This window comes from Lycorma delicatula, chromosome 5 (genome assembly GCF_047948215.1).
Source record: "Lycorma delicatula isolate Av1 chromosome 5, ASM4794821v1, whole genome shotgun sequence".
NCBI classification, from domain to species: domain Eukaryota; kingdom Metazoa; phylum Arthropoda; class Insecta; order Hemiptera; family Fulgoridae; genus Lycorma; species Lycorma delicatula.
In genome coordinates this window covers 40,795,874-40,823,342 of record NC_134459.1, presented here as the reverse complement: position 1 = coordinate 40,823,342, position 27,469 = coordinate 40,795,874, and the positions used below count along the sequence as shown (strand labels likewise).

The window sequence follows — 27,469 nt, the reverse complement described above, 5'->3', positions numbered from 1 at the left end:
GGAACTAAATACCAGCACATTACTTTAGATAAGTTGCTGATAGTACTATTGAAGCCAATAAATTTGTAATTGATAGAATGAATCGCTGCTACCTAATGAGTATAATTACTGTGATAGGGAATAACAGATGAAAGGTGGTCTCCGGCATAGTACAAGTACTAATCACATCACCTTCTTGTATGCAGTTCATCATGAAAGATATATATTTGGTTCTCTCTGTAGCTCTTCATGAAGATAAGGGACATTTAAAACTTTTAATAACTGAATTATTTCAATCAATCCTTTGATTTATTTTTCCAGTTCTTCCAGGAAATAATAAAGTAGTTTTTTATTTTCCATTTTACTTTCGAGTAAACTTCATATGTAGATCAAAGATCCTTAATTTTCTTAATACATCTGAATATCTTGTGGTAGTCAGAAAATTGAAATTTTTATCATAAATTTGTTCAAGAAAAATTATATAAAATATACTAAAACTAATATAATGATGTAAAAAAATTATGATATACATTCCACATTTCAGAAGGAACAAGTTCTGCCATAAGTGAATTTCCATTACTAGGTAAAATATATAGTTTTCCTTGTTCTTCGTAGTACATCTTTCCATCAATAGAACACCTCTGAAATTCCATCTCATTTTCTGTTAATGTTCCAGTCTTATCTGTGAACATGTACTGGACCTATTAAAAATAAAAATTATCATTAAAAATAACCATTTTAATAATCATCATTGAATACTAAACATTATTGTTTAATAATTAAAGAGACAAATAACTGTAGAAAAATTATTATTTATTCAGTGACAATGAAACTAATGCTACTTTTCAACATAATCCAACATAATGGCCACATGTTTCTGTAAGCTTTCTTATTTCAGAAATAATGAATTCTTCACCTTGGTGACTGAGAAATTCCTGAATTTCATTCTTGATCCACTCAAAGCTGCCGAACTTGGGGCCATGTAAAGACTATTTGAGAGGACCAAACAAAAAAAAATCTAATGGGTGAGATCAGAACTGTAAGGTAAATATGGCAACACCTCCCAACTCAACTTTTGAATAGCTTCCCCTGTCCTATGAATGATATAGGGGTAAGCGTTACCATATGGAACAAATATGCCTTTTGAGAGAGAGCCAGGACAGTTCTACCTCATTGCAAATATCATTTTCTTTCTTCCATGTCACAATAGTTCTCACCGTTGATTTTACATTGTTCTTCTAAATACTTGTAATAAATTGGGTCTTTATAGTATCAAAACACTGTTACCATCACTTTACCACCAGCTGATAGATGGTTTTGAATTTTTTATTTGCTTGTGAACTTTGATGTTTTCATTCCTACTTTGATGTTTGGATTCTGGACCAAAATTTGTGTTGAATCCAACTTTTGTCAGAAGCTGTTATGCAATAATAACAGTCTGCTAAAAACCATTGTTTCAGTACTGTACAAATGTGAATTCAGGTCCTTGTTATTGATGGCACTTTTTTTGCCCCATTTAAACTGTTCAATACACTTATAAAAATTTGCATGAGAAATATACTTTTTACCATACTGTTTTAACATCTGAGTGAATTTCAGCCGGCCTTATGCCTTCAGAAAATAAAAATCGTATCACAGCATGCTGTTCTTCCACAGTACAGTTTTCAAGTGCAGCCAACATTTTTAAATAAATAAAGGAGATTATAATAATGGAAAATCTTTTCAAACTGATATTTTCTGTCAGAGGTGCCAAACTTGAACGTTAGACTGTTTCACTTTATTCTGTTAAATAATTTTTCTGTTGATACTATTTGTCTCTTTAATTACTTAACGATACTCGTAAATAATGTAGAATATTTAATATCACAAAGTTTAAGAAGTTAAAATGTAGAACTTGTATTTCTATAATATTGTTTTCTACTGTCTAATAATCAAAACCTAACTAATCAAAACCTCTAATCAAAACCTAAACCGACAACGATTATTAACGTCTATATGCCTACAAGCGCCCATGATGGTGATGAGGTAGAGTGTGTATACGAAGAGATTGATGAAGCAATTAAACACGTAAAAGGAGATGAAAATTTAATAATAGTTGGAGATTGGAATGCAAGCATTGGAAAAGGCAAGGAAGGAAATATAGTGGGGGAATACGGGCTGGGCAAAAGGAATGAAAGAGGGAACCGACTTATAGAGTTTTGCACGAAGTATAATTTAGTAATTGCCAACACCCAATTTAAAAATCATAATAGAAGAATATACACTTGGAAAAAGCCAGGCGATACTGCAAGGTATCAGATAGATTATATCATGGTTAAGGAAAGATTTGCTTAACCAACTCGTTGACTGCAAAACTTACCCTGGAGCAAACATTGATAGCGACCATAATTTAGTGATAATGAAATGTAGACTGGGGTTTAAAAATCTGAAGAAAAGGTGTCAGATGAATCAGTGGAATTTAGAGAAGCTTGAGGAAGAGGAGCTAAAGAAGATTTTTGAGGAGGACATCGCAAGAGGTCTGAGTAAAAAAGATAAGGTAGAAAATGTAGAAGAAGAATGGAAGAATGTTAAAAAGGAAATTCTTAAATCAGCAGTAGCAAACTTAGGCGGAATAAAGAGAACTGGTAGAAAACCTTGGGTTTTAGACGATATATTGCAGCTGATGGATGAACGTAGAAAATATATGAATGCTAGTGATGAAGAAAGTAAAAGGAACTATCGGCAATTAAGAAATGCTATAAACAGGAAGTGCAAACTGGCGAAAGAAGAGTGGATTAAAGAAAAGTGTTCAGAAGTGGAAAGAGAAATGAACATTGGTAAAATAGACGGAGCATACAGGAAAGTTAAGGAAAATTTTGGGGTACATAAATTAAAATCTAATAATGTGTTAAACAAAGATGGTACACCAATATATAATACGAAAGGTAAAGTCGATAGATGGGTGGAATATATTGAAGAGTTATATGGAGGAAATGAATTAGAAAATGGTGTGATAGAGGAAGAAGGGGAAGTTGAGGAGGATGAAATGGGGGAAACAATACTGAGATCTGAATTTAAGAGAGCATTAAAAGATTTAAATGGCAGAAAGGCTCCTGGAATAGGCGGAATACCTGTAGAATTACTGCGCAGTGCAGGTGAGGAAGCGATTGATAGATTATACAAACTGGTGTGTAATATTTATGAAAAAGGGGAATTTCCGTCAGACTTCAAAAAAAGTGTTATAGTCATGATACCAAAGAAAGCAGGGGCAGATAAATGTGAAGAATACAGAACAATTAGTTTAACTAGTCATGCATAAAAAATCTTAACTAGAATTCTATACAGAAGAATTGAGAGGAGAGTGGAAGAAGTGTTAGGAGAAGATCAATTTGGTTTCAGGAAAAGTATAGGGACAAGGGAAGCAATTTTAAACCTTAGATTAATAGTAGAAGGAAGATTAAAGGAAAACAAACCAACATACTTGGCGTTTATAGACCTAGAAAAGTCATTCGAATATGTAGACTGGAATAAAATGTTCAGCATTTTAAAAATGTTAGGGTTCAAATACAGAGATAGAAGAACAATTGCTAACATGTACAGGAACCAAACAGCAACAGTAACAATTGAAGAACATAAGAAAGAAGCCATAATAAGAAAGGGAGTCTGACAAGGATGTTTCCTATCTCCGTTACTTTTTAATCTTTACATGGAACTAGCAGTTAATGATGTTAAAGAACAATTTAGATTCGAAGTAACAGTACAAGGTGAAAAGATAAAGATGCTACGATTTGCTGGTGATATAGTAATTCTAGCCGAGAGTAAAAAGGATTTAGAAGAAACAATGAACGGCATAGATGAAGTCCTACGCATGAAAATAAACAAGAAGAAAACAAAAGTAATGAAATGTAGTAGAAATAACAAAGATGGACCACTGAATGTGAAAATAGGAGGAGAAAAGATTATGGAGGTAGAAGAATTTTGTTATTTGGGAAGTAGAATTACTAAAGATGGACGAAGCAGATATAAAATGCCGAATAGCACAAGCGAAACGAGCCTTCAGTAAGAAATATAATTTGTTTACATCAAAAATTAATTTAAATGTCAGGAAAAGATTTTTGAAAGTATATGTTTGGAGCATAACTTTATATGGAAGTGAAACTTGGACGATCGGAGTATCTGAGAAGAAAAGATTAGAAGCTTTTGAAATGTGGTGCTATAGGAGAATGTTAAAAATCAGATGGGTGGATAAAGTGACAAATGAAGAGGTACTGCGACAAATAGATGAAGAAAGAAGCATTTGGAAAAATGTAGTTTAAAGAAGAGACAGACTTATAGGCCACATACTAAGGCATCCTGGAATAGTCGCTTTAATATTGGAAGGACAGGTAGAAGGAAAAAATTGTGTAGGCAGGCCACATTTGGAATATGTAAAACCAATTATTAGGGATGTAGGATGTAGAGGGTATACTGAAATTAAACGACTAGCACTAGATAGGGAATCTTGGAGAGCTGCATCAAACCAGTCAAATGACTGAAGACAAAAAAAAAGACAAAAAAACTGTCTAATACTTACATTATTTTAGAAACTACTTTATTCTATATGTTAATTAAATCGTATCCATTACCAGGATAAGTTCACGTTTTGTTTAATATTTTATTAAATTCACTGTAATTAATACATACAATTTATTTGTTAAACATTTTGGAATAAATGTAATGTATAATTTACAATTATTATAGAAGTCAGTAATTGTATTTTTCCAGGTTCTACAGTTAGTTATCTCAGATGAGTAATAGGCACATAATGCAATTCAAAAGCTGATGCAGTATTACAATCAGTTTATGGAAAATCATATGTACAATTTTATAGGTTTACAGAGTCCGTACATACTGAACATATAGTACATATAGTACTGAATAGTACATATAGTTCAGTACATATAGTACTGAAAGTACGTGTTGATAGATGAGACCATGTAATAATAAATACAGCAGCAAAAGCTGCCACACTTGTAAGTACAGGGCTAATAAATTGTTTCTCATAAATTGTTCAATTACCTAACTATTAATTCAATTAAAAGAATAAGCTAGTTTGAGTACAGTAGGCAAATAAAATCTTATTAATCAAATGAAACAGTGTGACAAAATAAGTATTTTATTTACTAACCTGACCTAATTCTTCATTGAGATCAGAAGTATTACAAATTGCATGCCTTCCTCTAGAGAACATTTCTAAATCTGACTGAAAGAAAGTTACTCCCAAAAACCTTTGCAATTCTGTAAAAAAACAAATATAAAGGGAATAAAAATGTTTAAAAATTATAGGATCAGTCAAAAGTTTGATTTTGTGTTCTATGACTAAGTAAATGGACTTTATGAATCCAAACAGTTCCTTACTTAAAATTTGTGAATTAATTTCAACAAATTAATCTTTAACCAATACTTTCTACTTATATACTGTCAGAGTTTAACAATAAAATCAAATTAAGACCTACTTTTATTTATGTAACATGAACAATAACATCACACACATTTTAAGACAACCATCTCATTTAAAAAAAAGTACAGAAATCTGAATAAACAAAAGGAATAAATTTTAATTTTGCTTTTTTTTTACAGCCTGCATCATGTATACAATGACTTATTTATGTAAATGCAAGAGTGTTCACAAACACTGTGTTAAATGAATATTAAACTGATTAAAATGGTGGTGATTCTAATGATTTAGATTGAGAAGTTACAATGAAAATATTGTAGAATCATATTAAGAGCAGTAAAATCACACATTACATACAGGATTACTCAAAATAGTTCATTTGGTTTCAGGTGCCTGTATGCATATATATATATATATATATATATTTTATTTTCCTAATGTGTACATTGTAATTTGTTCAACTAGTGAACAATAAGCAACCCTCCTCCTATGGCCCAATGAGATAGACGATATGTAAGACATGTGAATGAGGTGTAGTCATGTACAGACTCGGGCTGACCAATACTGAGATGTGTGGTTAATTAAACCCCAACCACCCAACCACACCAGTATCCAATGTCTAGTATTGAAATTCGTATAAAACCAATTAACTTTTACTACTAGGATTTGAATCTCAGAAAAGAGATTAACAGCTGACTTTCAAAATCAGCTGTTAAACAACTAATTTGCAATGATGAGTTAACCACTTGACCAGCCCACTGGGCTTGTGTATTTAATCTCTTACCTGTAATTTTAAATTAAAAGTATGGAATGATAATAGTACACCAGTTATATGAAAACATTTCAAATTATGTCAATCCCAATAAAACGTTTCTGTGACTTCTCATGTTACCTAAGAGGTATTGAGGTGATAAATTCCTTTCACACCCCACATTCATATCGATAGTCAATCATACAACAATAATTCAATTTTTTGAGCTCATCTAGGGTTGTGGTCAGTTGTGAAATAAATACGTCTTCAGTAGAGGAAGTCAATTTAGAATCTAGAGATGTAGAGTGTAGTGGTGTATAACTGAGAAGTTCCTGTAATTCTAGTAAAATATATATTGTGAATTTTGAACATCTGTATTCATATTTGAACTTACAGATTATTTATCCAGTGGATCTGTATGTAAATGATCAAGCTGAACATACAGAGTTATGCATATCCATGTACTCCTTTATGTGTTGCAAAGCATATTCAGAATTATGATTCAAAGGTCTCCAGCATGTCTCCTATGTCTCCTTTTTCAGACAATCGATATTCAGTTGCATTAACTTCTTCCCTGATTTTAGAGGGGAAAGGTATAGCATGAAGATTGAAAATGTTGTAACCTGTAAGACTTAATCCTTCCAGTGCCAAAAATGTGGTTTATGGATGTCAAAATTTGCACACAAAGTGCTAAAATCCTGTTTACTGTACATTCTAAGTTTGTGCTGTCCGATAACTAGTTTATGAATGTGTAGAAAAGAAAATGGAAAACATGTATTTTGGTGCTACGTTTTATATTAACTCTTATTGCAAACAAACATTCTTTCCTTAGAGCAAGTCACATGGTACGTTTCAGCTGTGTGAAGGTATGAGATATACTAAGGACTAAGGAAACTTACTGTCAGTTTTCAAGAATAATAGAAACTTTTAGGTGTTTTGGTGTAAACATCATACATTATATAAGGAAAAAATTTACAAAAATTGTGTATATATCAAAAATAAAATTGCCTTTCATGTGCTGCATAAATTATTATAATAAATATATTTTTATTATATCATTGTTAATAATAAATGCAATATTTTTTGGCTTTCTAACGGGTTTTTTTTTTGCTTTGCAAATTTTTATTTTTTGTTGCATGTTAAAATAAGCAATTTCTTAAGTTAAACAAGTTAATTATGAACAGAGTGAAACTAGTGACTGAAAAACAACTATATGAAGAATAACAACTAGAGTGACTGAATAACAAAAATATGATTGTTTTAAATGTGGAAAATTAACAAAATTAGGTTGACACTTTTTGATAAGCCTCTTCAGGAAAATGCCCAGAATTTTTGGTATGTACATTGGGAAAAATTTCTGGGACTGGCAAAATATCTACTTTTTTACTTATACTTTTATCTGAAAATTTAATAGTTTTTAACTTACCGATAGTAATATACATAGATGTTGGTATAATATAATAATACAGCATAATATAATTGAAGAGTTCCAAAGGAATAATTAATTTTTGTGGAAAACCAAGATAAAAAAACTTATCTGTAAAAAATAAAAAAAGTAATCAATATAAATTCAATTATCAATATAAATTAGTAGTGGAGTATAAATATATAGTAGTTGTGTAATATTTATCGCTAATGAATATAATGGCAAACTTAATACTAATAAAAAATGACAGTAATTTGGTAGTTATTAATTTTAAATTTTTTAACCAACTTCAAAAAGGCGGATATGGGTACAGTTGACCCATGTTTATATTGATTTTTATATCACTGTTATTTTTGTTAATATTTTTTTTGGAGATGTTCACATGTAATTTCATAATACTAAATGTATTTGAATCTTTTTTGTCATTTGAAAAACTGAATGAATGTTTTCTGGTGATCTCATGTAAATTTCATCAACATTGGTTTACATCTTTTTTAGAAATTCAGCAAAAACGAAAAAAAAATTGTCGTTAGGGTGATATTGTCCATTTGTAGGTGGGTTAATATTCAAACGAAGAAAAAAAACACATCAAATAGGCAGCTTTTGTAATCTTTGCATCTGCCAATGATTTGTCATCATGTGGTTTATCTAGTACTTTTTTAGGTTCCAAATCATACAAAGCTAATTCTTCTTAACTCTTCACTCCATTTTGAGCAACATATGCTTGGTCTTTCACAACTTTTTTTTGTCAAGATTGATTACAGCTTTATTGGGTGTTACCTTGTTAATTTGTGTACCATCATGATCCAGCTTAGAATTAATGAAATCATTCGATGTTCAATATTCATGTCCCCAAATCCTTTAGTAGTTTGAAAAGTCACACTGATAGTTGCAATCAAAATGTTGGACATCTACATTTTTGACATGATAACCAATTTTGATGTCATCAAATTGAATTAAAACAGCACATGACTGCTATCTTCTAACTGGTCTCTCTAAGAGCTCGCCATTTGAGTTTCTTAATTATACTCATAGTTGTGTTTATGAGACCAATTTTCTGATTTGGACACCACATGACTTCCTTGTACTACTATTAAATTACATATACACATTTTTTTTAAATGAAAAGTACATAAAATTTTATTTCATTAATAACATATGATATTTTTCATATTGTTTTTTTATTGTTATTGAATTATTGTTTATAATAAATTTCTTTTACAATACGAGGTTAATAAGTATTAATAAATCAATATATTTAAATCAAATAAAAAAAAGTTAAAAAAAAATGAGATAAAGTCTGATTTAAACCGAGTGCAAATTGTAAGATCCAAATATTTTATTAATTAAAATTTTATTTGGCTATAACTCTGGAACCAATGAAAATAAATATCACTTATGATATATCGTTGAAAAGCTCTCAATGAGGGCTTACTATTGCAGTTTGGACTAAGAAAAAGTCCAAAATCCAATTGTTTTGGATTTTCGGCTTTTTTTGGACACTTTTGGTTCAGTTAATTGGAATCAAAAGGGGCTTTGCACAACCATATGTTACAATAGTCCTAAATACAAAAATGTCAACATTTTTCTACAAAATGTTTTAAAAATTTCAAAACGATTTCTACAGCTAATCGTTTTTTAGTTATGCGTGATACATATGTATGTATGTACAGACGTCACGCCGAAACTAGTCAAAAAGGATTCAAGGATGGTCAAAATGGATATTTCCGCTGAAATCTGAAAACCAAAACTTTTCAAGATCTCAATACTTTCTTTACTTCGTACAAGGAAGTAAAAAGTATAGTGATGGGTCAAAATTTTGTGTACAGCAGTTTTTGGAAATATTGACAGTTCAAATCCAAAAAAAAAAAAAAATTTCAGAAATTTCTGGAAGATGCATATGTGTGTTTGGCCTGCATTTTGATTAATATCTCTGGATTGGCTCAATATAATTCTTTGTACGTAGTTAAAAAAATTATCATGTATGAGACATTGATGGGATTAAGTTTTAGAAAAAATTAAAAAAATGGGAAGTGATAGTTTTCACCATTATTAATTTTTGCATAATGATCGTTGAAAATTGCACTTTAATATGCAAGTACTTATTATGTTATTTAAAACTACAAAATTTTCGGGTATGTGAGTGGTGGATATTCAACATTATTTCTAAACAGTTTTTACTTCATATCTCAAAAATCCACTGACCAAAAACATTGCAATCTGGATATACAAATTTATATATATATATATATATATACATATATATCCTAGTTTTGGCTTGATTGTCAACCAGTCGTACAAAGGTATTCATAATACCCATATATATTTTTTTTTTTAGTAAACTATAATTGTTTTGGCCTTGTTGCATAACGCTGCACCAAATCAGGCCAACTTATCAAAGTAAATAATTACTCTAATAAAATAAACTTTTTACACCAGAAAACACAAGAGGACTGAATGGGATCCTATTTAAAATACTAATTTTTTAAGCTTTAATTTTTTGAATGAAATCTAGATGTATCAAGTTTAATGTAAATGACATGTGAACCTTTTTAAAAATAATGTTGTAATTTGTGATACTTTTATCTGTTGTTTGAGTTGTGGCTGTTATTAAAAATGTTATGTGAGGTAGCTTTTGAGCAAGGGGTCAAAATAGACCCAAATTCTTTTACTAAAACTTTTCAGTTTTTTAACAATTAGACTCCAAATAATTTTGATAATAAAATCATCACTTGGTCAAGATCATCAGGAACCAAAATTTTATATTAAGAATTTCAATTTTTTTCTCAATTATATTTTTAATATTACAGGTTGTATAAAGTTGTTAAAGTATAAAAAGATTGTTTGTTCAAAGGGATCAGATTGGACCCAATTTTTTTAATGAACATTTTGATACTTGTTTAATTGTACTCTAATTATTACCTAATATTTAAAAATCCTATGGTGTATTTGAAATAAAAATCTGTTAAGGACAAAGCCGGGAAAGTTATGCAACCCTTTGCCGACTTTTTTTAAACATGCATTCATATAAAATAAATATATGATAAATTTGAATCATCCAAAAGCAATTATTTTTAACACAAAACATAAATAAACATAATGTTAACATAAATAAATGTGTAATGTTAGGTAATAAAAGTTTAAAAATTATATTTTTGTTCTGTGAGTAATTCTTACCATTTACATGTTGTAAGGCCAGAATATTATGAGCATTAAAACTACAAGTAAGTAATTGCAAAGACCACAAATGTTGTGTACTTTATATTGTCTATGTCTAAATTTTAATGGTCTAAAGAAATATAAATGTTTAGATCAAACTACTACAGTTATAAAATAAAAAATGAGCATCTTGACTTACTTGTCTCTTCTTCTTTAAGCCATTCCCATGCAGTACTCAAGCAAGCTTCAAATATTAATACAATGAAAAAAAATAAAAGAAACCAATTTACTGTTCTGGAAATGAAATAATAACATATTATAATCCATAATAAAGCATAAAAATTACAAAACAAAAAGCCCCATGTGGACACATTCAAAACAAGATTTAACTAATACAGTGATAATGATGATGACAAATATAAATACAAATATGAAATGTGAAGAATGTGAAATCAGAATTAATGAATAGTACAAGAGTTAATGGTCAATAAGAGCTTTGAGTTGTTGATGAAATGAGAAATAAGAATTACAGTAAAAATTGTCTAAATATTATATTATTCAAATTAATATGTTTGCTTATAAAATATCTTTCTTGATAACAACATACATTTTTATATTATTTTTTATGCTCTGTTAAATATCAGCAATACTGGGTGATTCAAAAAGAACTTCACAATTTTAAAAGCATGTAAAAATTTATTTATTTATTACTTACAGACTTGGTTGGGATTTCATTTCTTTTCATAGGAAAACACATCAAATTTTGACTCATGTAGTTTATTAGTACCGATTTCGGCCACCAGCACTGTCACCAGTGTTGTTAAAAACGGATATAGTTACTGATGCAGAAAATGCTGGCTGTGTGTTTTCACAATTTGCAGTCAGCAACTGTGATTCAATGTAATTTTTGTAGAAAGTATGGTAGGGAGCTTCATAGTAGGCATATAATTTACTCAGCACCAAATCTTTGTTGAGACAGCTTTTCTTCTTCTAGACAGAACGGCCCATTCTTCTTCCATTCAGGCAATCATAAATATTATCATTTCTTTGGACATGCTTCAAAAAATTTTCTAATTTCTTAGTTAGATGATAATGACAAAGATGGACGTCATTACTGTCAATAAGATGGGGGACCATCTCACAACCATTTATCTAGACGTCTCAGATTTTCTTGATACTCGACTCCCAGATCAAAGGATTGATTATGAAGGCCCAATTGCATGGCTACCTCGCTCTCCAGATTTGACCTCACTTCTTGTGGGTTTCATTAAAGATCAGATTTATGTATCATCTTTGCCTGCTGATCTTGTTGAATTAAGACTTTGAATTAACACTGCAGCTGTATAGTTAATGCCTGACTTGCTGGCTACAGTCTGGAATGAAATCAACTTCAGGTGGGATGTAATGTCCCATTACAGATGGAAGCCATATCAAACAAAAGTGAATGTTGTGTGATAAATTTGATGTGTTTTTCTATGAAATGAGACCTCAGTCATATCTATAAGTTATCTCAGTAAATTTTTATATGCTTTTAAAGTTATGAAATCCTTTTTGAATCACCTGGTATTTATATGTTTATCATAGCCCCTGTGTAATGGGTTAGAACATTAAGTAAATGCTGTATTTTATATAAAACAAAAATATTAAGAATGAAATTCTTTGTGAAAATTTTTTCCTTCTAAATATGCTTTTCTTTATGGATTTAATTAATACTTTCAGAAACAATTTTTAAATGTAACTTCCAATACAATGTTTTCTGTCCTGAATTGTATTTAGTGGTTTGACAATGAACTTTATACAAGAATCAAATCTGCTATTTTTGAAAATCAGAACTAAATTCTATGAGGTGTAAATATAAAAGTAGGATTGCAGAAACCCAAAAAAGCAAGCACCAATGCATTCTGAACCTATACAAACTTGACTAACCACAATAAAGTATGTATGCCTTATTTAATATTAAAGATGAATGGACAACTGGATATCAAGTACTTCTTAATATTTTTTAGTCAACTGAAAATAGATATACTGACAATATTGTTTCTGAATGATATTATATTTTGAATTTGGTAATACTTGTTTTCCCATGCCTAGAAAAATATTTACCTCTGTATTTCTCCTTTCCAGAATCCTGTAATCACCTTGTTGGTTGCTGAAATTGTGTCTTCCTACATGCAAGTTCCATCCACATCAAGATTAAGTAAATATTACAGGGGCTTAGATTTCTCTTTGGTATCAACTCTCATTATCAAAATAACTTGCCATATTGCTTCTGCAGTTATGAATGTCTGTTTATAGTAGAATTAGACTCTCCTGTTGCTGTTGTGGTTGCTAGTATTTTTTTATATTATACTTTTATTTTAATAAATCCAATTTTCCTCGTTAAGAATAGATGGCAAACCTCAGGATGGATTGCAGTGGTGCATTTTAAGAACAAGACTACATCTAGATCTAAACTCTAACGGGTAATGATGGGATACTTATACAATTTATAGTGGATCTCTAGTACCTGTCATTTATTTGTTTTTCTCCATTTTTTCAGCATCACAATATTTGGAGTTTGAAGGTAGTATTCCAGTGAAAGTGTAAATCTTGTTGATTGAATGGAGTTGATCTGAAGTTCTCAGAAACTATTCAAATTAATTTGTTTATATATATTCAGATATTTCAAATACTGGGACTGTGTATTCTTCAGAGGAAAAAAGTGCTAAGGTCTTTGAGTGAAGCACTACTGTGCTTGTCCTTCCCAGAAATCTTTTTTTATGAACAAAACAATTTTATAAACTCTTTTGGCATAAATAACAGGGAAATTTAATTCATAACAATATTGTAAAATTATACATCAACTTGCTTTCATACAGAAAAATAAATTAATTTAATAAGACATTACAGTTTAAATCTTCAAGTATTTAGTGTATATGTCATTGTAATAAAATGTTTAAATAGAATTGTCTATTATCAGTAAGTACTTAATATTTATGCCAGTCTGATTTATCTTTAAGATTTAAAGATAGAAGATTAAAATAAAGATTTATCTTTATTTTACAATAATAGGCTCAATCTGTCAGTGGTTATTTTTATGTACAGACTGATGTCTAATCATGATTTGATTCAGTAGAAGAGTATTAATAATGTCTTCACTTCTAACTAGCTAAAGTGCTTAAGAGGATAATAATGATTATCCAAAAAAAAAGTAAATGTCTAAAGAAAATCTACAGAAATTGTCTGGGAAGTGGAAATGAGTTTACTCTCTTGTAAAAGTTAATCAGTATAATGTGAAGCATATCTAGAATTAAAAGTTTGTGAATCATGGATGTTATTAAAATTAGGTAGATAATAACTGTTCACCAACCAAGATAGTAATAATCATAACAAGCGATATTAAATATAATATCTAGTTCATGCTAAACACACAATTACCTTTCAACAGTTGAAAATTTATTTTTTGATAATCTTGAATTAAGAGCAAGCTTTGTTTCCTGACCAGTATAAACAGCACAACCTAAAAAATAATAATGTTAATTAAAGTATATATAATCATTGTAGTAGGTAAATTAAATTTACTACTGTTTATAAAATAACTCTTATGATCTGTAATTTTAATCCATAATTTTTATGGACAATGTACTGCTTCTTAATTTGTTTGCATTGTCAGAATGGCCCTGAATAAGATGATACATTTCAATTTTGGATTACATATTAACTTTTAAATATAATATGATTACAACTTTACACTCCAAATACTGTGTTTGTGGAAAGTTCTTTTACTGCATGACATGTTCAATATGGACACCGTTACACTTAACAACCTCTTCAAGTATGAAGAGTGTGAACGTTTCTGATGGCTCTGCGACACAAGTCCTCTTGAATCTCTTCACAAAACTGAACTATCCGCATACGCATTTCCATAAGATTTGCAGGTTTTCAGGGAAAGGTTTCTCTTTTAAATATTCCCATAAAAAAAAATTACAAGGATTTAAATCTATGCCCAAAGATGGCCAAAAGAAATCTCTATTGTGGCAGTCCAGATAGCGATTTGAAATTATGCAATTACCAAAAACTGAACTTAAAAACAACACAACATTAGTGGTGTGTGGGGTTGCACCATCTTACACACACCAATGAGTATATATAGATAACTCAGTCACCAGTAGTTTGGGTAGAAGATTATTCCTTAACATATAGAAACACCGTTGAGAATTAATTGTATCATAATAAAACAGTTGCCCTTTCAATCTGTGAACGGATAAAGTTGTCCAAAAGGTTACTGTAGGTCCATGTTTCATGCACGATTTGCAGTGCTGCTGTTGCCCAAATGTAGACATTTTGTTTGTTAACAATCCCATCACAAGCTTTGTTATTCTGGCGGCATACATATCCCCGAATTGCACCCAGGATCACTTCCTGGAGGTTCTTCAGGGCTTGGAGTGCCGCATCCTGACGATCAGGAAACCAGTTGTCGTGGCAGGGGGTCTGAACTTATAATGCGTGGAGTTAGGGGGGGGACTCAGATCCACTGCCAGGGATATGCTAACGAACATGTTTGCATCTTTGAGCTTAGTGACAATGAACGAGCCAGGGGTCCCTACATTTGTGGAGAGAGGTAGTGGGTCTGTTATAGACATTACGGCTGTAACAGACAATGCTGCCTCCAGAATCGTGAATTGGAGGGTGCTTGATAATGAGCTGGCAAGTGACCACCAAGCCATAGCCTTTGATATACTTTTGGATATAACAGGGGACAATCGCATACCCAAAAGGTGGAAACCCTCGGAAAGGCAGGTGATCAGGATAGTAGATGCCACATCGACAGATGTGGCATCTACTATCCTGAACGGGGATCCGAATCCGGATAAGATGGAAGAATTCCTGAAAGTCATGTGTTGCATGGAAACAGATACGATGCCTAGGAAGAGACGGCTAGTATACTGGTGGAACGATTGCATTGCTGCTATGAAAACGGAAGCCTGACGGACTCGGAGGACCCTTTTACGGCTCAGGGAGAGGCAACGGGATGGACAGGAAGAAGCTGAAGAGGTCTTTCGACAAGTGAAACGACAGCTCCGGGACGAGATCAGGAAGACTAAACGGGAGGCCTGGGACCTCCCAGGCCTCCCGTTACCTCAGTCCGTAACTGAGGACTTGAACAACGACCCGTGGGGGAGGGCTTATCAGATCGTAATGAAGATATTTGGTAAGCGACTCCCTCTCCTGTCTAGAGATCAGACTACGAAGGCAGTAGGAGTCTCTTCCCAACTATGGATCTGGACTGGGAGGTGATTCCGGGCGCAGCACCCAGGCCTTTCACGGAGGATGAACTTCGACGGGCGGTCGTGAGGATTATTCCACGAAAAAGTCCGGGACCGGACGGGGTCCCTGGAGTTATTATTAAGAACCTTGTGAGCCATCATCCCTGGGCCGTTTTACATGCGTTAAACGAGACCCTGGCGAGAAGAGGTTTCCCACGATGTCTGAAAGAGGCTAGGCTGGTTCTGGTTCTGAAATCACGAAGAGGAGACCAACCGGAAGGAAAGTACAGACCAGTCTGCCTCCTTAATAAGTTGGCCAAAATTTATGAACGCCTGATTATAGAACGACTGTGGAGAGAAATTGGGGACGGTGGAGGGCTCTCTCCGACTCAATTCGGTTTCGTAAAAGGGGAATCAACAGTTGACGCCATCAAGTATGTGATAAACTGGGCTAGGGAACGGGCAGCCGGCACCTGGCGCCGAAGACAGATCCCCCTTGTGGTACTACTGGACGTGGAGAACGCGTTCAGTAGTGTTCCATGGAGGATGATTGTACAGGTACTGCGGGCTCGGGAACTGAGCGATTACCTAGTTGCAACGATTAACGACTATCTTCATGATAGGAGCGTCGTTGCAAATACGGAAGACGGGGACGTGGATTTTCATATGACGTGTAGAATGCCACAAGAGTCAGTACTAGGGCTTTACCGTGAATCAAACGTTTTCATTCATAACTTGGCGTTCATTATCTTGGCTAGGTTTTGTATTTAAATGATTGGTTTATCCATGTTGTAAATTTTGTTCATTCTTTAATATTAATTCGTTGAAAATATTTTACCAAAACATTTTATATTATATTCCAGGAATGTAAAGTAGTGATTAAAGATTAGAAGCTTCTTTAATTAGACAAAATGATTATGTGCATAGTTCATTAATGGTAACTGTAATTAGTAAATTTGATAAAACACATTGTTCATTGAACAGGGTATATATTGATTTATTAGGTTTAATTTTTTAAGTTTAATGTAACAAACACATCGCTCTCCCTACAAAATCATACAAGATTGATATTTCTGTAATAGTGTAAAGTAACAGAAAGTAATTTCGGGGTATATTGTTAGTGTCTTCAACGAAAGTGTTTTTTTCTTATTTTATCAGATTCATTTGTGTATAATGTTTTTGTTTAAATGTGGAATTATTAATGTACTACCTTGTTCTGCAAAATATATTAGCTTATTTCCATTAAATTTATTACCATTTTACTGTGAAGACAAAATTGCAGTTGGTTTTTACCAATTCATAAAATTTAATTTTAATTCAAATCAAAATGACTTAATATTTTGTTTTATTTTTTCCCAAAATTTGATGTGATTTTTAAATAGCTGACATAGAAACTTAACAGAACTTATTTTATGTAGGCATTTGCAGTACCTATAACTTAGGCCCTTAAACGTTGAATTTTGTAATTAGTTACTGCAAAAAAGCCGAAAAACCAATAAAAATGACTGTTTTTTGCAAAGCCAATATTTATTGCAAAGATAACTTTTTTACTATTTTTATTATTTTAAAAGTTAGTTCTTGGAATTCCGAATTCAATGACTGGTTACACAAGAAAATTGGTATATTCGTTGCTGAGATATTGCAATTTGTTAATAAAAAGTTTTTTCAGGGAACTGTTATTATTTTTCGCTTTTAAGAACTTTTTCGTGTCTATTTCAAGTGTAATCTATTCTTCAAAACTTGTACTTTCAAACGGTGAAAAGGTTTAGACCAAAAATTAATGTAAAACTTGTTTAAACTTCTTCCAAAAAATGAGCGAAAAATAGAGCGTGCTCGCGCGGTAGTCGTGGAAGGAGAAGCCATTCACGTTAGTCGCGCGGAATAAATTTGAATTCGTAACTTAAAATCGCCGGAGTGCGAAAAAAATCGCTCTATCTCAGCGGATGTAAAAATGAAGCATACTTCATTGTTGTGTAATATTCCATTTAAAGTGTTTACTTACTACACTTTTTTAGTTTCTTATGAGAATTTATTGTTTTAAATCCTGTTTGTAAGCCACTTTTGTTATTTACATTTTTTTTACCGTTTTTGTAATTGTTTTTACTGAATTAATTTTTTCTGTGTTATCTGCTAACATTGCTATCAACATACTTAGTGAACAGGAAAGGGTCATACTGTTAATGAAGTAATAATTGTAAGAGATCATCAATAATCAGTATGATTAGGTGATAATATTTTTATTTATTTACTCATTAAATTGAAACAAAAACACTTTTAAAATAAATTGAAAATGGTACAAATAAAAAGTTGAAAGATACCGATTTTTTATTTATACAATTTTTCTTGTCTTAAAGAGACCTTTAAAGTTTGTGTATATCACACAAAGCGTGTTACCATTTAAAATATTTGAGTTACAACCCCTGAGCCACTCCCCAAGAAGGGGTTGAAATTCTATTTCTCATGAAAAGGTAAAGTAGTTGACTGATAACTTATCCTGAAAGTTACAGTATTCTATCTGGAACGGTTTTAAAGTTGTTGAGGGGTTTCTATACTTTAAACTTGTTCTGTATATAATATATACATGAAGTAGTGTTTAAAAAAATAGTAATTGTAACTGAAGTAATTAAATATCAAAATTAGAAAGCTCATAATGCACTTGATATTTTAATTAGAATTACATATTTATTACTTTAGCATAAAGGATATGATAAATCTAGTTATATTATTGAGAAGTTTTTATTCTTAATTTCATATTATGCCAATTCATTAATTCATCACACAGCCAGCTTAATTAAGTGAACTTATAATTAGGCTTTAAAAAAATAAAACACTACACATTTCACAAAAATAGAAATAAACAAAACCGCTTCAAAATCTACAATGGCCGAACGTCATTAAAATCGCTAAAAATTGAGTTTTTGGTATCATCATTTTCTCTCTTGCTGTCATCCAAAGAAATTATAAAAGATTCAATTGTATTATCAGTTATGTATTCTTGTCTAATGTAACCATCTTTTTTATTTCTTTACTTTTTCAAAATAAGGCTTTCAATGCGATGCATCCATTTCAGCAAACTTATTTCCACTTATCTGTTTAATAATATCAGTGTCAAAAATGACAGTGCGGCTGCCAAAACGACCTTTAGATATCTTACTTTAGATAGTATAATTTCAGTGGAATTAATTCTAGGTGGTATAAGAGTAATATAACACATCATGTTCATTTTTCTTTGCGGACTCAACAAGCTAATATAATTAGTAATTTTCTTTGTTTTTCTTAATTAAATTGTATAGTTGAGGTTTCAGCATAGAGGAAGAAAATGAAATAAGACTAATATTGTATATAAACTTCTTGTTTTCCTGCTTTTCTTCTTTTCTTGAACTGAATGAAAATAATCTTTCTTTTAATATATTGTGATACAATGCTTTATTTGTATTATTATTATCAAATTTTTATGAATATTTTTTTATTAATTTTTCTTCAGTCCAATTCAAATAATTTTCTGAACCGAGGCTTAGTATTCACAATGCCTGGTACAAATTTATAAGAAAAATAAATTAAAGCAAGTGTAAACATTTATTTTTTGCACCTTCTTTCCATGTTAATAAAGCATTCAAAATAAATCCTATTTCTCCTACGTGTATTATAATTAATCTACTGCTTTTAGAATTGAGGTTTCTTAGTCTTCCCCTGAAGCATCACCCAGTACTTTCTCCTGGTAACAGGAAATGCTTAAATAAATAAAATAAAAATAACAAATTAATAATAATAACATTCTGTTGCGACACCTTCACCACAGTGGAGAATAATTGATTTTAACCAATATCTGTGCAATGCTTGTATTGATTTTTAAAAATCTATCTGGATTATGAATCAGGATTTTTAGTTTTGAAGTCTAGTTTTCAATAAGCTCAACAGTATGTAAAAATTAATTAATTAACATAAAATAAATATAAGTACATAAATCAGTAATTTGCAATGCATACCATATATGTAACTTGTAGTTTTCAACCTTGACCCTCTCAGAAGAACATTCTCAGCTGCAAGTGGTGCTTTCTTAATAATTTTTTCTGCATCTATATCTTGATTTGGATTTTTAACTGATAAAAGATTTAATTCTGCATCATTTGTAAAAGCTTCATTAACATGAGAATTTTCATCATCTTTAACTAATTTAGGCATATCATGTTCTACATGAATATATCCAGAAAAATTATATAAGTTAGGAGATGGATTCTCACATTCTATAAATCCAGATATCACCCCTAAATCATCAAGCTTTAAATTTAAATTTGTTGGACACTCCATGACCTAAAAAAAAAATAATTTAATTGATAATTTATATAAAAAAAAGTTTAAATGTTGTGGAACCTAAATTGAATGAAAACTTGACTGCAAGAACATTTTTTCTGGTTGATTGGTAATTTCTTTAAACATATAATATAGGTTGACCAAAATTACATGAAGCTGTAAAGTCATTAAAATACTGAGTGGAGATGTCAAGCTATAGAATTGGCTGCTTGCTGCTTGTTGGCCCTTGCCTATTAAATACATTTAATTGATAAAATTGTTGTTTCAGCTCTGAAAATGATTTTATGTGATAATTAACATTTTTTTTTTTAATACGTTCTAACTGTATTGTAAATACCAATGTCGTTCGGAAAGTTCTCAGCTTGACACAGAGCTGACGCAAGTGTAACCAAATGATTATGATGAAATTATTACTTGAGAAATCAAGTGTGATCCTTCAAATGGTGTGCTGCAAAAGTATCAGGTACATATATTTAGCTGCTTGTTTGTGGTGATAGAGTAAAGCAAACAACTTTTGGCATTTTCTGAAGAATGGCTAAAATTGAAGTTGAACTGTACTTTGTTCTAAAAGGTTTATTCCTGATGGACATACAAAAATAATTTACATTTAAAGAACTTTTCTGCTTTGTTATCAGGAGCAAAAAAGTGGGCTTTAAACTTGATCGTACATCTTTTCAAAATAAATGCTCAAAAACCGCAATGACAAAATTGTCACAAAAATTCACAATACCGTACTAAATATTGTTGATGAAGATATACAGCTTGCTGATATTGCAAACATCAAACATGATGTTTCTGGCACGCTAAAGCTTTCCACTCGTTTGCTTCATATTTGTTAACAGTTGACTGAAAACATATTCAAATGAACACTTCTCAAAGGTGTTTAGAGTTATTTCTAGAGTATTTCTTCAGATTTAACTCTCAGCAGTTACTTCCTGTTTCTAAAACTGAATAAATAAATAGCTAGCTGGTCAAAGATTTACTTCAAATGATGAAGTCAAAGTTGTGATAACTGCTTACTTTGATAACAAATCGTTTTATATTAAGGGTATTAAAAAGGTAGAAAGTAATTGGTCTAATTGTATTGAATTGCAAGTGAAGAAAAAAAATTTCTCAGAAATTTTGTGTTTTCTTTGTTAGGCTGAGAACTTTCTGAACAAGTCTCGAAACTCAAAAGAAAATGGTGTGATAGAAAAAATCATAGGGAGTGATAGTGGTAGGGAGAGAAGATCTCTGTAATCATGTTAAGATATTCAAGTCCTAGAAAAGGCAGTTCCTTTTATACGGATTTGAATACTAGATCTTGGGTACCGGTGTTCTTTGGTGGTTGGGTTCAATTAACATTACATCTCACGAATGGTTGACCTGAGACTGTACAAGACTACACTTTATTTACATTCATACATTGTCATCCTCATTCATCCTTTGAAGTAATACCTTATGGTGGTTCTGGAGGCTAAACAGAAAAAGAGAAAGAAAGAAAGACATTGAATACTACACAGTGTTTGAGCATCATGAAAAAAAAATATTGAAAGCATCTAAATTAATATAATAAAAACAATAATAATTTAAATACACTATTTACTGAAAAGTTAAAACAGTTTATTATTGTTATACTGCTTCTTGTGAGTAATATTTACCTATAATATTTTCAAGTGTTTAACAGTATTACAGGATTTATCTGTTGTAAAAATGACATACTACAGGTAATTTTTTTATACCTGCAATGTACAGGACACAAGAGAAGATAACAAAAGTACATAAAAAGAATGTAACATTCATACAAAATGGCAATAAAAGTTTAATGTATGAACTGAATAAAACAAAACTGAAAAATGATGCATTTTGACAATATAGTTGAATAAATTGCATTGACATTGTAAGATTGCTCTACATTGTACAGGAAAATTTGATAAGGTTAATTGAAAAGATAGCAAATTTAATTGGTTTCAGTGTTGATACAACTGTGATACTCATGATTCATTTTACTGCTATGATCCCTTAATAATAAAAACATCAATTCCCCATTAGTTATAAATTTATAACTCTAAATTTAAAAGTTCTAAACTAAAATTTTTAAAATTAAACAAAGATTCAGTTTGGGATGAGAAAATATTATTCATAAATGAATCCTTATCTTGACAATTGATCATATTTTACAACCTCTAAAATTTTGCAATGTGAAGGGAAACTTGCATTCATGCGGAGCAGAGTAGGAAAATTGTTTTAGGAAAGAAAAATAATCTGAAGTGATTGTATGCAAGACTTAAGTTATAACTGAATACCAGATAATTAATTTCATCATTTATTTTTATTTTTTCTCTATGTATTTCCTGTTATGTTTTTTCTTCAGAAAATTTTTACACACGAAAGATCTTATCATACAATACTATTTATTCAAGCTGAACAATGAAACTGCATGTATAATAATAATAGTATTATTATTTGCTGTAAATACAAATTCATTTTTTTGTATTGGCAGCTATATTATTCTGAACTTTATCTTGTTAAATAAAATAATTTAAAAGAAGGAAATATTACAAAGAGTGAAAAGCAGCTAATTGTATAATACTGAGACTGGGTCAACGCTTTTGATTTAGATGTAAATATAGAGAAGGAGAAAGTAAGTTGGATGGTCAAAGTGAGGAATGAGGAAGTAATGAATAAGATTAAAGAAGAATGAGCACTTATGCAGGAAGTACATTAAAGAAAACCGTTAGGACATGTGGTCAACTGTAAGTGACCAGATGTGGTTAGTAAGTGACAACTGTATCAGAAGGGACAGTAGAAGGAAAAGGAGGAGAGGAAGAGGAAGGATGAAGTTAATAGAAGAAGCAAGGTGAAGATTGGAAACTATAAGAAGACAAAAGAGAAGGTTTGGGAGGAGGATGGATGCAGACAGCAGCAGCATAAGGGACCTGTCGCCTGGCAGAACACCAGATGATGATGACATGTATATTTAAAAAAAATTTTTTTTTTTAATGCAAAGAACTGATGTTAAGTCATTCATTGCAATAAGCCTTTGTAATAATTATTACAAATAATGACATAACATCCTGACTTCTATAGGGGAAGAAGATCCCTTGATGATCCTGGTTGCCACAACATCCCCTCCGTTCTTCGTCCTGATGGGCTTTATCAGAGGTCGTCTTTTAGACCCTCTAAACTTGATAACACAACACAGTCATCAGTTTGATCTCTTTCAGGATGCCACTGATGCAAATGTCTCAGCAGACATTTCCATCAGTGTATTTACACATCCGCCTTACTTTACTACTATCTGCCTTTGTATGGCTCTTCCAACACTAAATACCTAGCATAACTACAACCCTCAACTATCAAATTAACCGATTTGTAAAAGCATGATACCGACACCTTCCTGTAACACCGAAGGTTTCACACAAAAGCTCTTCCTATATGTAACTTCAATTATACAATGCACTCCATTATTTGATTGAGTCTTTAAACACCAAAAATACAATCCTCATACCAACAAAAAAAAGTGTTGATTGCAATAATAACAGTATTGCCCTATAATTCAATTTACTCAGTCACAGAATAATGACATAACACACTTTAATCATGATATCAGTTTAGATGTGATGTATTCTTCTGGAATATATTAATTAATGAGTATTTAAGAAATTATTGATAGCCACCAGAAATAGTTGACTTGCATTTTTTAAATTAAAGGGCACAGAATTAATTTTTTAAGAAAAAACCTGAATCTATGTTAAGATAATCAGCATCATAACAAAACTTATGACTATTTCTGTTATAACGTCCTGAAAATTAAAAAATTTTTTTCTATTTTATTTTAATTTTTTAAATCTCTTTTATAGAACATAAATGTGACTCAAAATTACTTGGATGTACAACTTTATTGTAAAGTTAACAAAAGCAGCTGTAAAGACGTGTAAGCAGATGTCCATTAAATACTCTTGTAGATAATGAGGATGTATGCTTACATATGATATATAATACACTACAAATCGCTCATAGTATTCATCTGAGTAAAAACCTTAATTTTACAAACAAAAAAGTGGTCAGAATTTTTTCTTTTTTTCAGAAATCTTATTAGAGATATTTTTTTGGTTCAGAAAATGAATAAAAAAATTCAGACTTTTTTTATAGACAGTTATGATAGATTCTATTCTATTATTTATGTGGATAAATATCAAGAATATACCATACCAACAGTTATAATTACAAGTTAGAAATTAATACTTTCCTCAGCTATTATTCTATTTTGGAATTTAAATTTCCAGTATTATAAATTTGTAGTGGAGCATGGATTTCATGGTATATTTTATATAATTAATAAAGAAGATATAAAAAAATTATAAAAATTTAAACACTCAGATTATCATCCAAAATACCTTCTAAGAACAAATCAGTTAATGTAACAAATATCTGCATTTCTAACCTTCAAGTTTGTTTCACCATCCAGATTAGCAGTTGTAATAAAACATTTACCATCTAATTGGCTTGTCAATAGTAATACCATATCACATGGAACATCTTCTTCATTATGTAAGCATACAATATCACCAACACGAACATGTTTGCATGGTATATCCTGAAATTAAAGTATTCATATATGTTAATTGAAAGTAAAAATATGCATCTAATTTTCAACTAGGATTACTATTTTCTTACTTTTTATTTCAGTTTAATTATTTACGTTTTACTGCATGTCCAAAAATCAGAATGCCAAACAATATTGGCATTTTGAAGGTTTAACTATTGTCATTAAATAACCTAACTTAGAATATCTCCAGTTATCCTGTAATATTTTAATAAATATTTAGAGATTTAGACTAGTTAACTGAACTTGAAAAAGTAATGATACATCTACTACTACTTATAAGAATGTATCAAGTACTGCACAGACATTTATGTTTTTCAGAAAACATTGCATTTGAGGGTAATAATACAAGGATCATTCAATATTTAAAGAGACAAATAACTAGAAAGATTATTATTTATCCAATGATAATGGAACTAACAGTACTTTACCGCATTTCTAACTATGCTACTTTTTAGCATAGTCCCTGGCTACATTTTGTCACTTGTCCTGTCTTTCTGTGAGCTTTCTTATTCCAGTATGGTAAAGAACTGTTCATCTCTGTGTCTAAGCCATTCTTGACCTGCTTATTGCTGCTGTACTTAGTGCTATGTGAAAACTCTTGTAGAGAACCAAACAAAAAAAATCTGATGGTGCGAGATTAGAATTGTAAATGGATGTGGGGGAAACACCTACTCACCAACTCATGATATATGACATGGAATTGTTTTCATGTCTACAGGTACAGTTGCAGGCATTATCGTGCAGAAGAATTATGCCTTTTGAAGGAATACCAGAATGCTTCCTTCTTATTGGGGGGTTTCACTTTATTTTCAAAAAAATAATATCTCGTTATGTTTAATAAATGCATAATGTCTAATAAACGTACATGTTTAATAAATGCTTATCAAAAATCATGTTAACTGGATATCTGTACTATAGTGACTGGTGAGTACACAGAAATATTCTACTGTTTACAATAGAAAGCAGTTATTTTACTCCAATCATCTTAGTTATTTTTAATTTCATCAATTCACTTCTAAGGAATTTTTTGGATAGATGATTTTAGAAAACACATAAACATTAAGGTGCTCTTCAAGTTTTCTTTTCGAGACCTTTTACCTGCAATACCTAAATCAGAGAATGCTGATAAAAAATGTAATTTTATTAGCAATAGTTAATAAACTCTACTTTGTGAAAAAGATGGAGATCATAGCTGTTATAGAAAAATTTTGATCTTTTTCAACAAAATGAAACCTCTGTTTTTTTAATATTTTTACAGAAAATCCATATCTGACTATTGAAATTTAAAATGAAATTCTTGGTGCTCACATATCAATACCTTCATCCTTACTTTTCAAGAAATATGCTTCCATAAGCAAGCATGTAACTAATTCTTGTAATGAATTTATCCAAAAAAGAAAAAAGTTACTTAATATTTATAAGAAAAAAGTTTACTCACCAACAAACAGCCTCTGCGAAGTACAGTTACGGAAGACATATTGGCTTTAACATCAGCACGATGCCTGCAAATATCTTCATATCCTTGCTTAATGGCTGTGGCACTCATAATTGTGCATATTGGAAAGACATATACCACTGGACTTACAGGACCATTATGAAATAACTAGAAACAATTGAAAGAAAAAAATAAACAAAATATTGTTGGTAGAATGATTCATAATGAAAGAACAATAGGAGATTTTATACTTTTATTTGAACATTTATTTTTATATGAAAATAAATATAAATCTATATTTTTATTTGATTATTTTTACATAAGTAGTGGAAAGAAATTCATAAAACTATGACAGGAGCAGAGGGCTTATAAAATATACATGAAAATCCCATTCACCTGGCATCACTTATTACTTAAACTTTTGTACACTAATTTGTTTTTTGAATCAGTCATCCAATATTTATAGCAATAGGAAATAAATTCAATTCACATCTGTCAACATTAAATATTATGTTACAAAAAAAAATCATGCAGTTTTAAGGCAACTCCAATTAGTCAAAACTGACTATTGTTGTTGTCTTATATTTTAAAGTTAGTGGAACACAAATTTTTTCTGCAATAAGTTCTTTCTTGATGCTTTCTTCTTTTTTTGTTACTTTTAAATGGACTTTTATAAACAACATTACACTGTTTATTTTGATCCAATAATTAAAATTTAACATTTGTGTTCTGTGTTTAATATGTTTCAAAAGTTAACAAACACATGCATTTCAATGCTACAAGTGTAATGATAATAATGTGTCCTGATAAGCTTGAGTTATTTCTGAAAATGACACAGTTTTCTTAAGAATAACAAATATCCTATACCAGTGATTGGCAATGCGGTGCCTGCAGGTGCCATGGCGCCCTCAATGAGATTTTTATATGCCCTCATTATATTACAAACTTACTAAGCCCAATAACCGCATCGGCATCGCATGTATGTAAGACAATATAATTGTGCAAGCTCAGCGTCAGCAAATAGCAATCAAGATCATACCAGTGTATGATCTTGATTGAGTACACACTTGCTACTTAGCACTAGGAATATTCTCACTTCTGATAAGTTTGGTAGTATGTTACCATATTCTGGGTGCTATGTATTTTAAGTTTATT

At 30.8% G+C, this 27,469-nt stretch overlaps 1 protein-coding gene across 2 annotated transcripts in view; it reads right to left on the bottom strand.

Moving 5' to 3' along the window:
- The window catches only part of LOC142324874 (phospholipid-transporting ATPase IF-like), a 103,178-nt gene that overhangs the window by 52,491 nt on the left and 23,218 nt on the right, over positions 1–27,469 (bottom strand). For both annotated transcript variants that reach the window (XR_012756415.1, XM_075365949.1), the window contains exons 4-11: positions 26,318–26,482; positions 24,715–24,867; positions 19,964–20,288; positions 14,149–14,230; positions 10,931–11,025; positions 7,573–7,683; positions 5,126–5,235; positions 510–680 (exon numbers count right to left, since the gene is read on the bottom strand). Coding sequence is in view for 1 of the 2 variants with exons in the window: in XM_075365949.1 (XP_075222064.1) it covers positions 510–680; positions 5,126–5,235; positions 7,573–7,683; positions 10,931–11,025; positions 14,149–14,230; positions 19,964–20,288; positions 24,715–24,867; positions 26,318–26,482 (1,212 nt within the window). In the remaining variant the exon portion in view is untranslated. The remainder of the gene's footprint in view (positions 1–509; positions 681–5,125; positions 5,236–7,572; positions 7,684–10,930; positions 11,026–14,148; positions 14,231–19,963; positions 20,289–24,714; positions 24,868–26,317; positions 26,483–27,469) is intronic.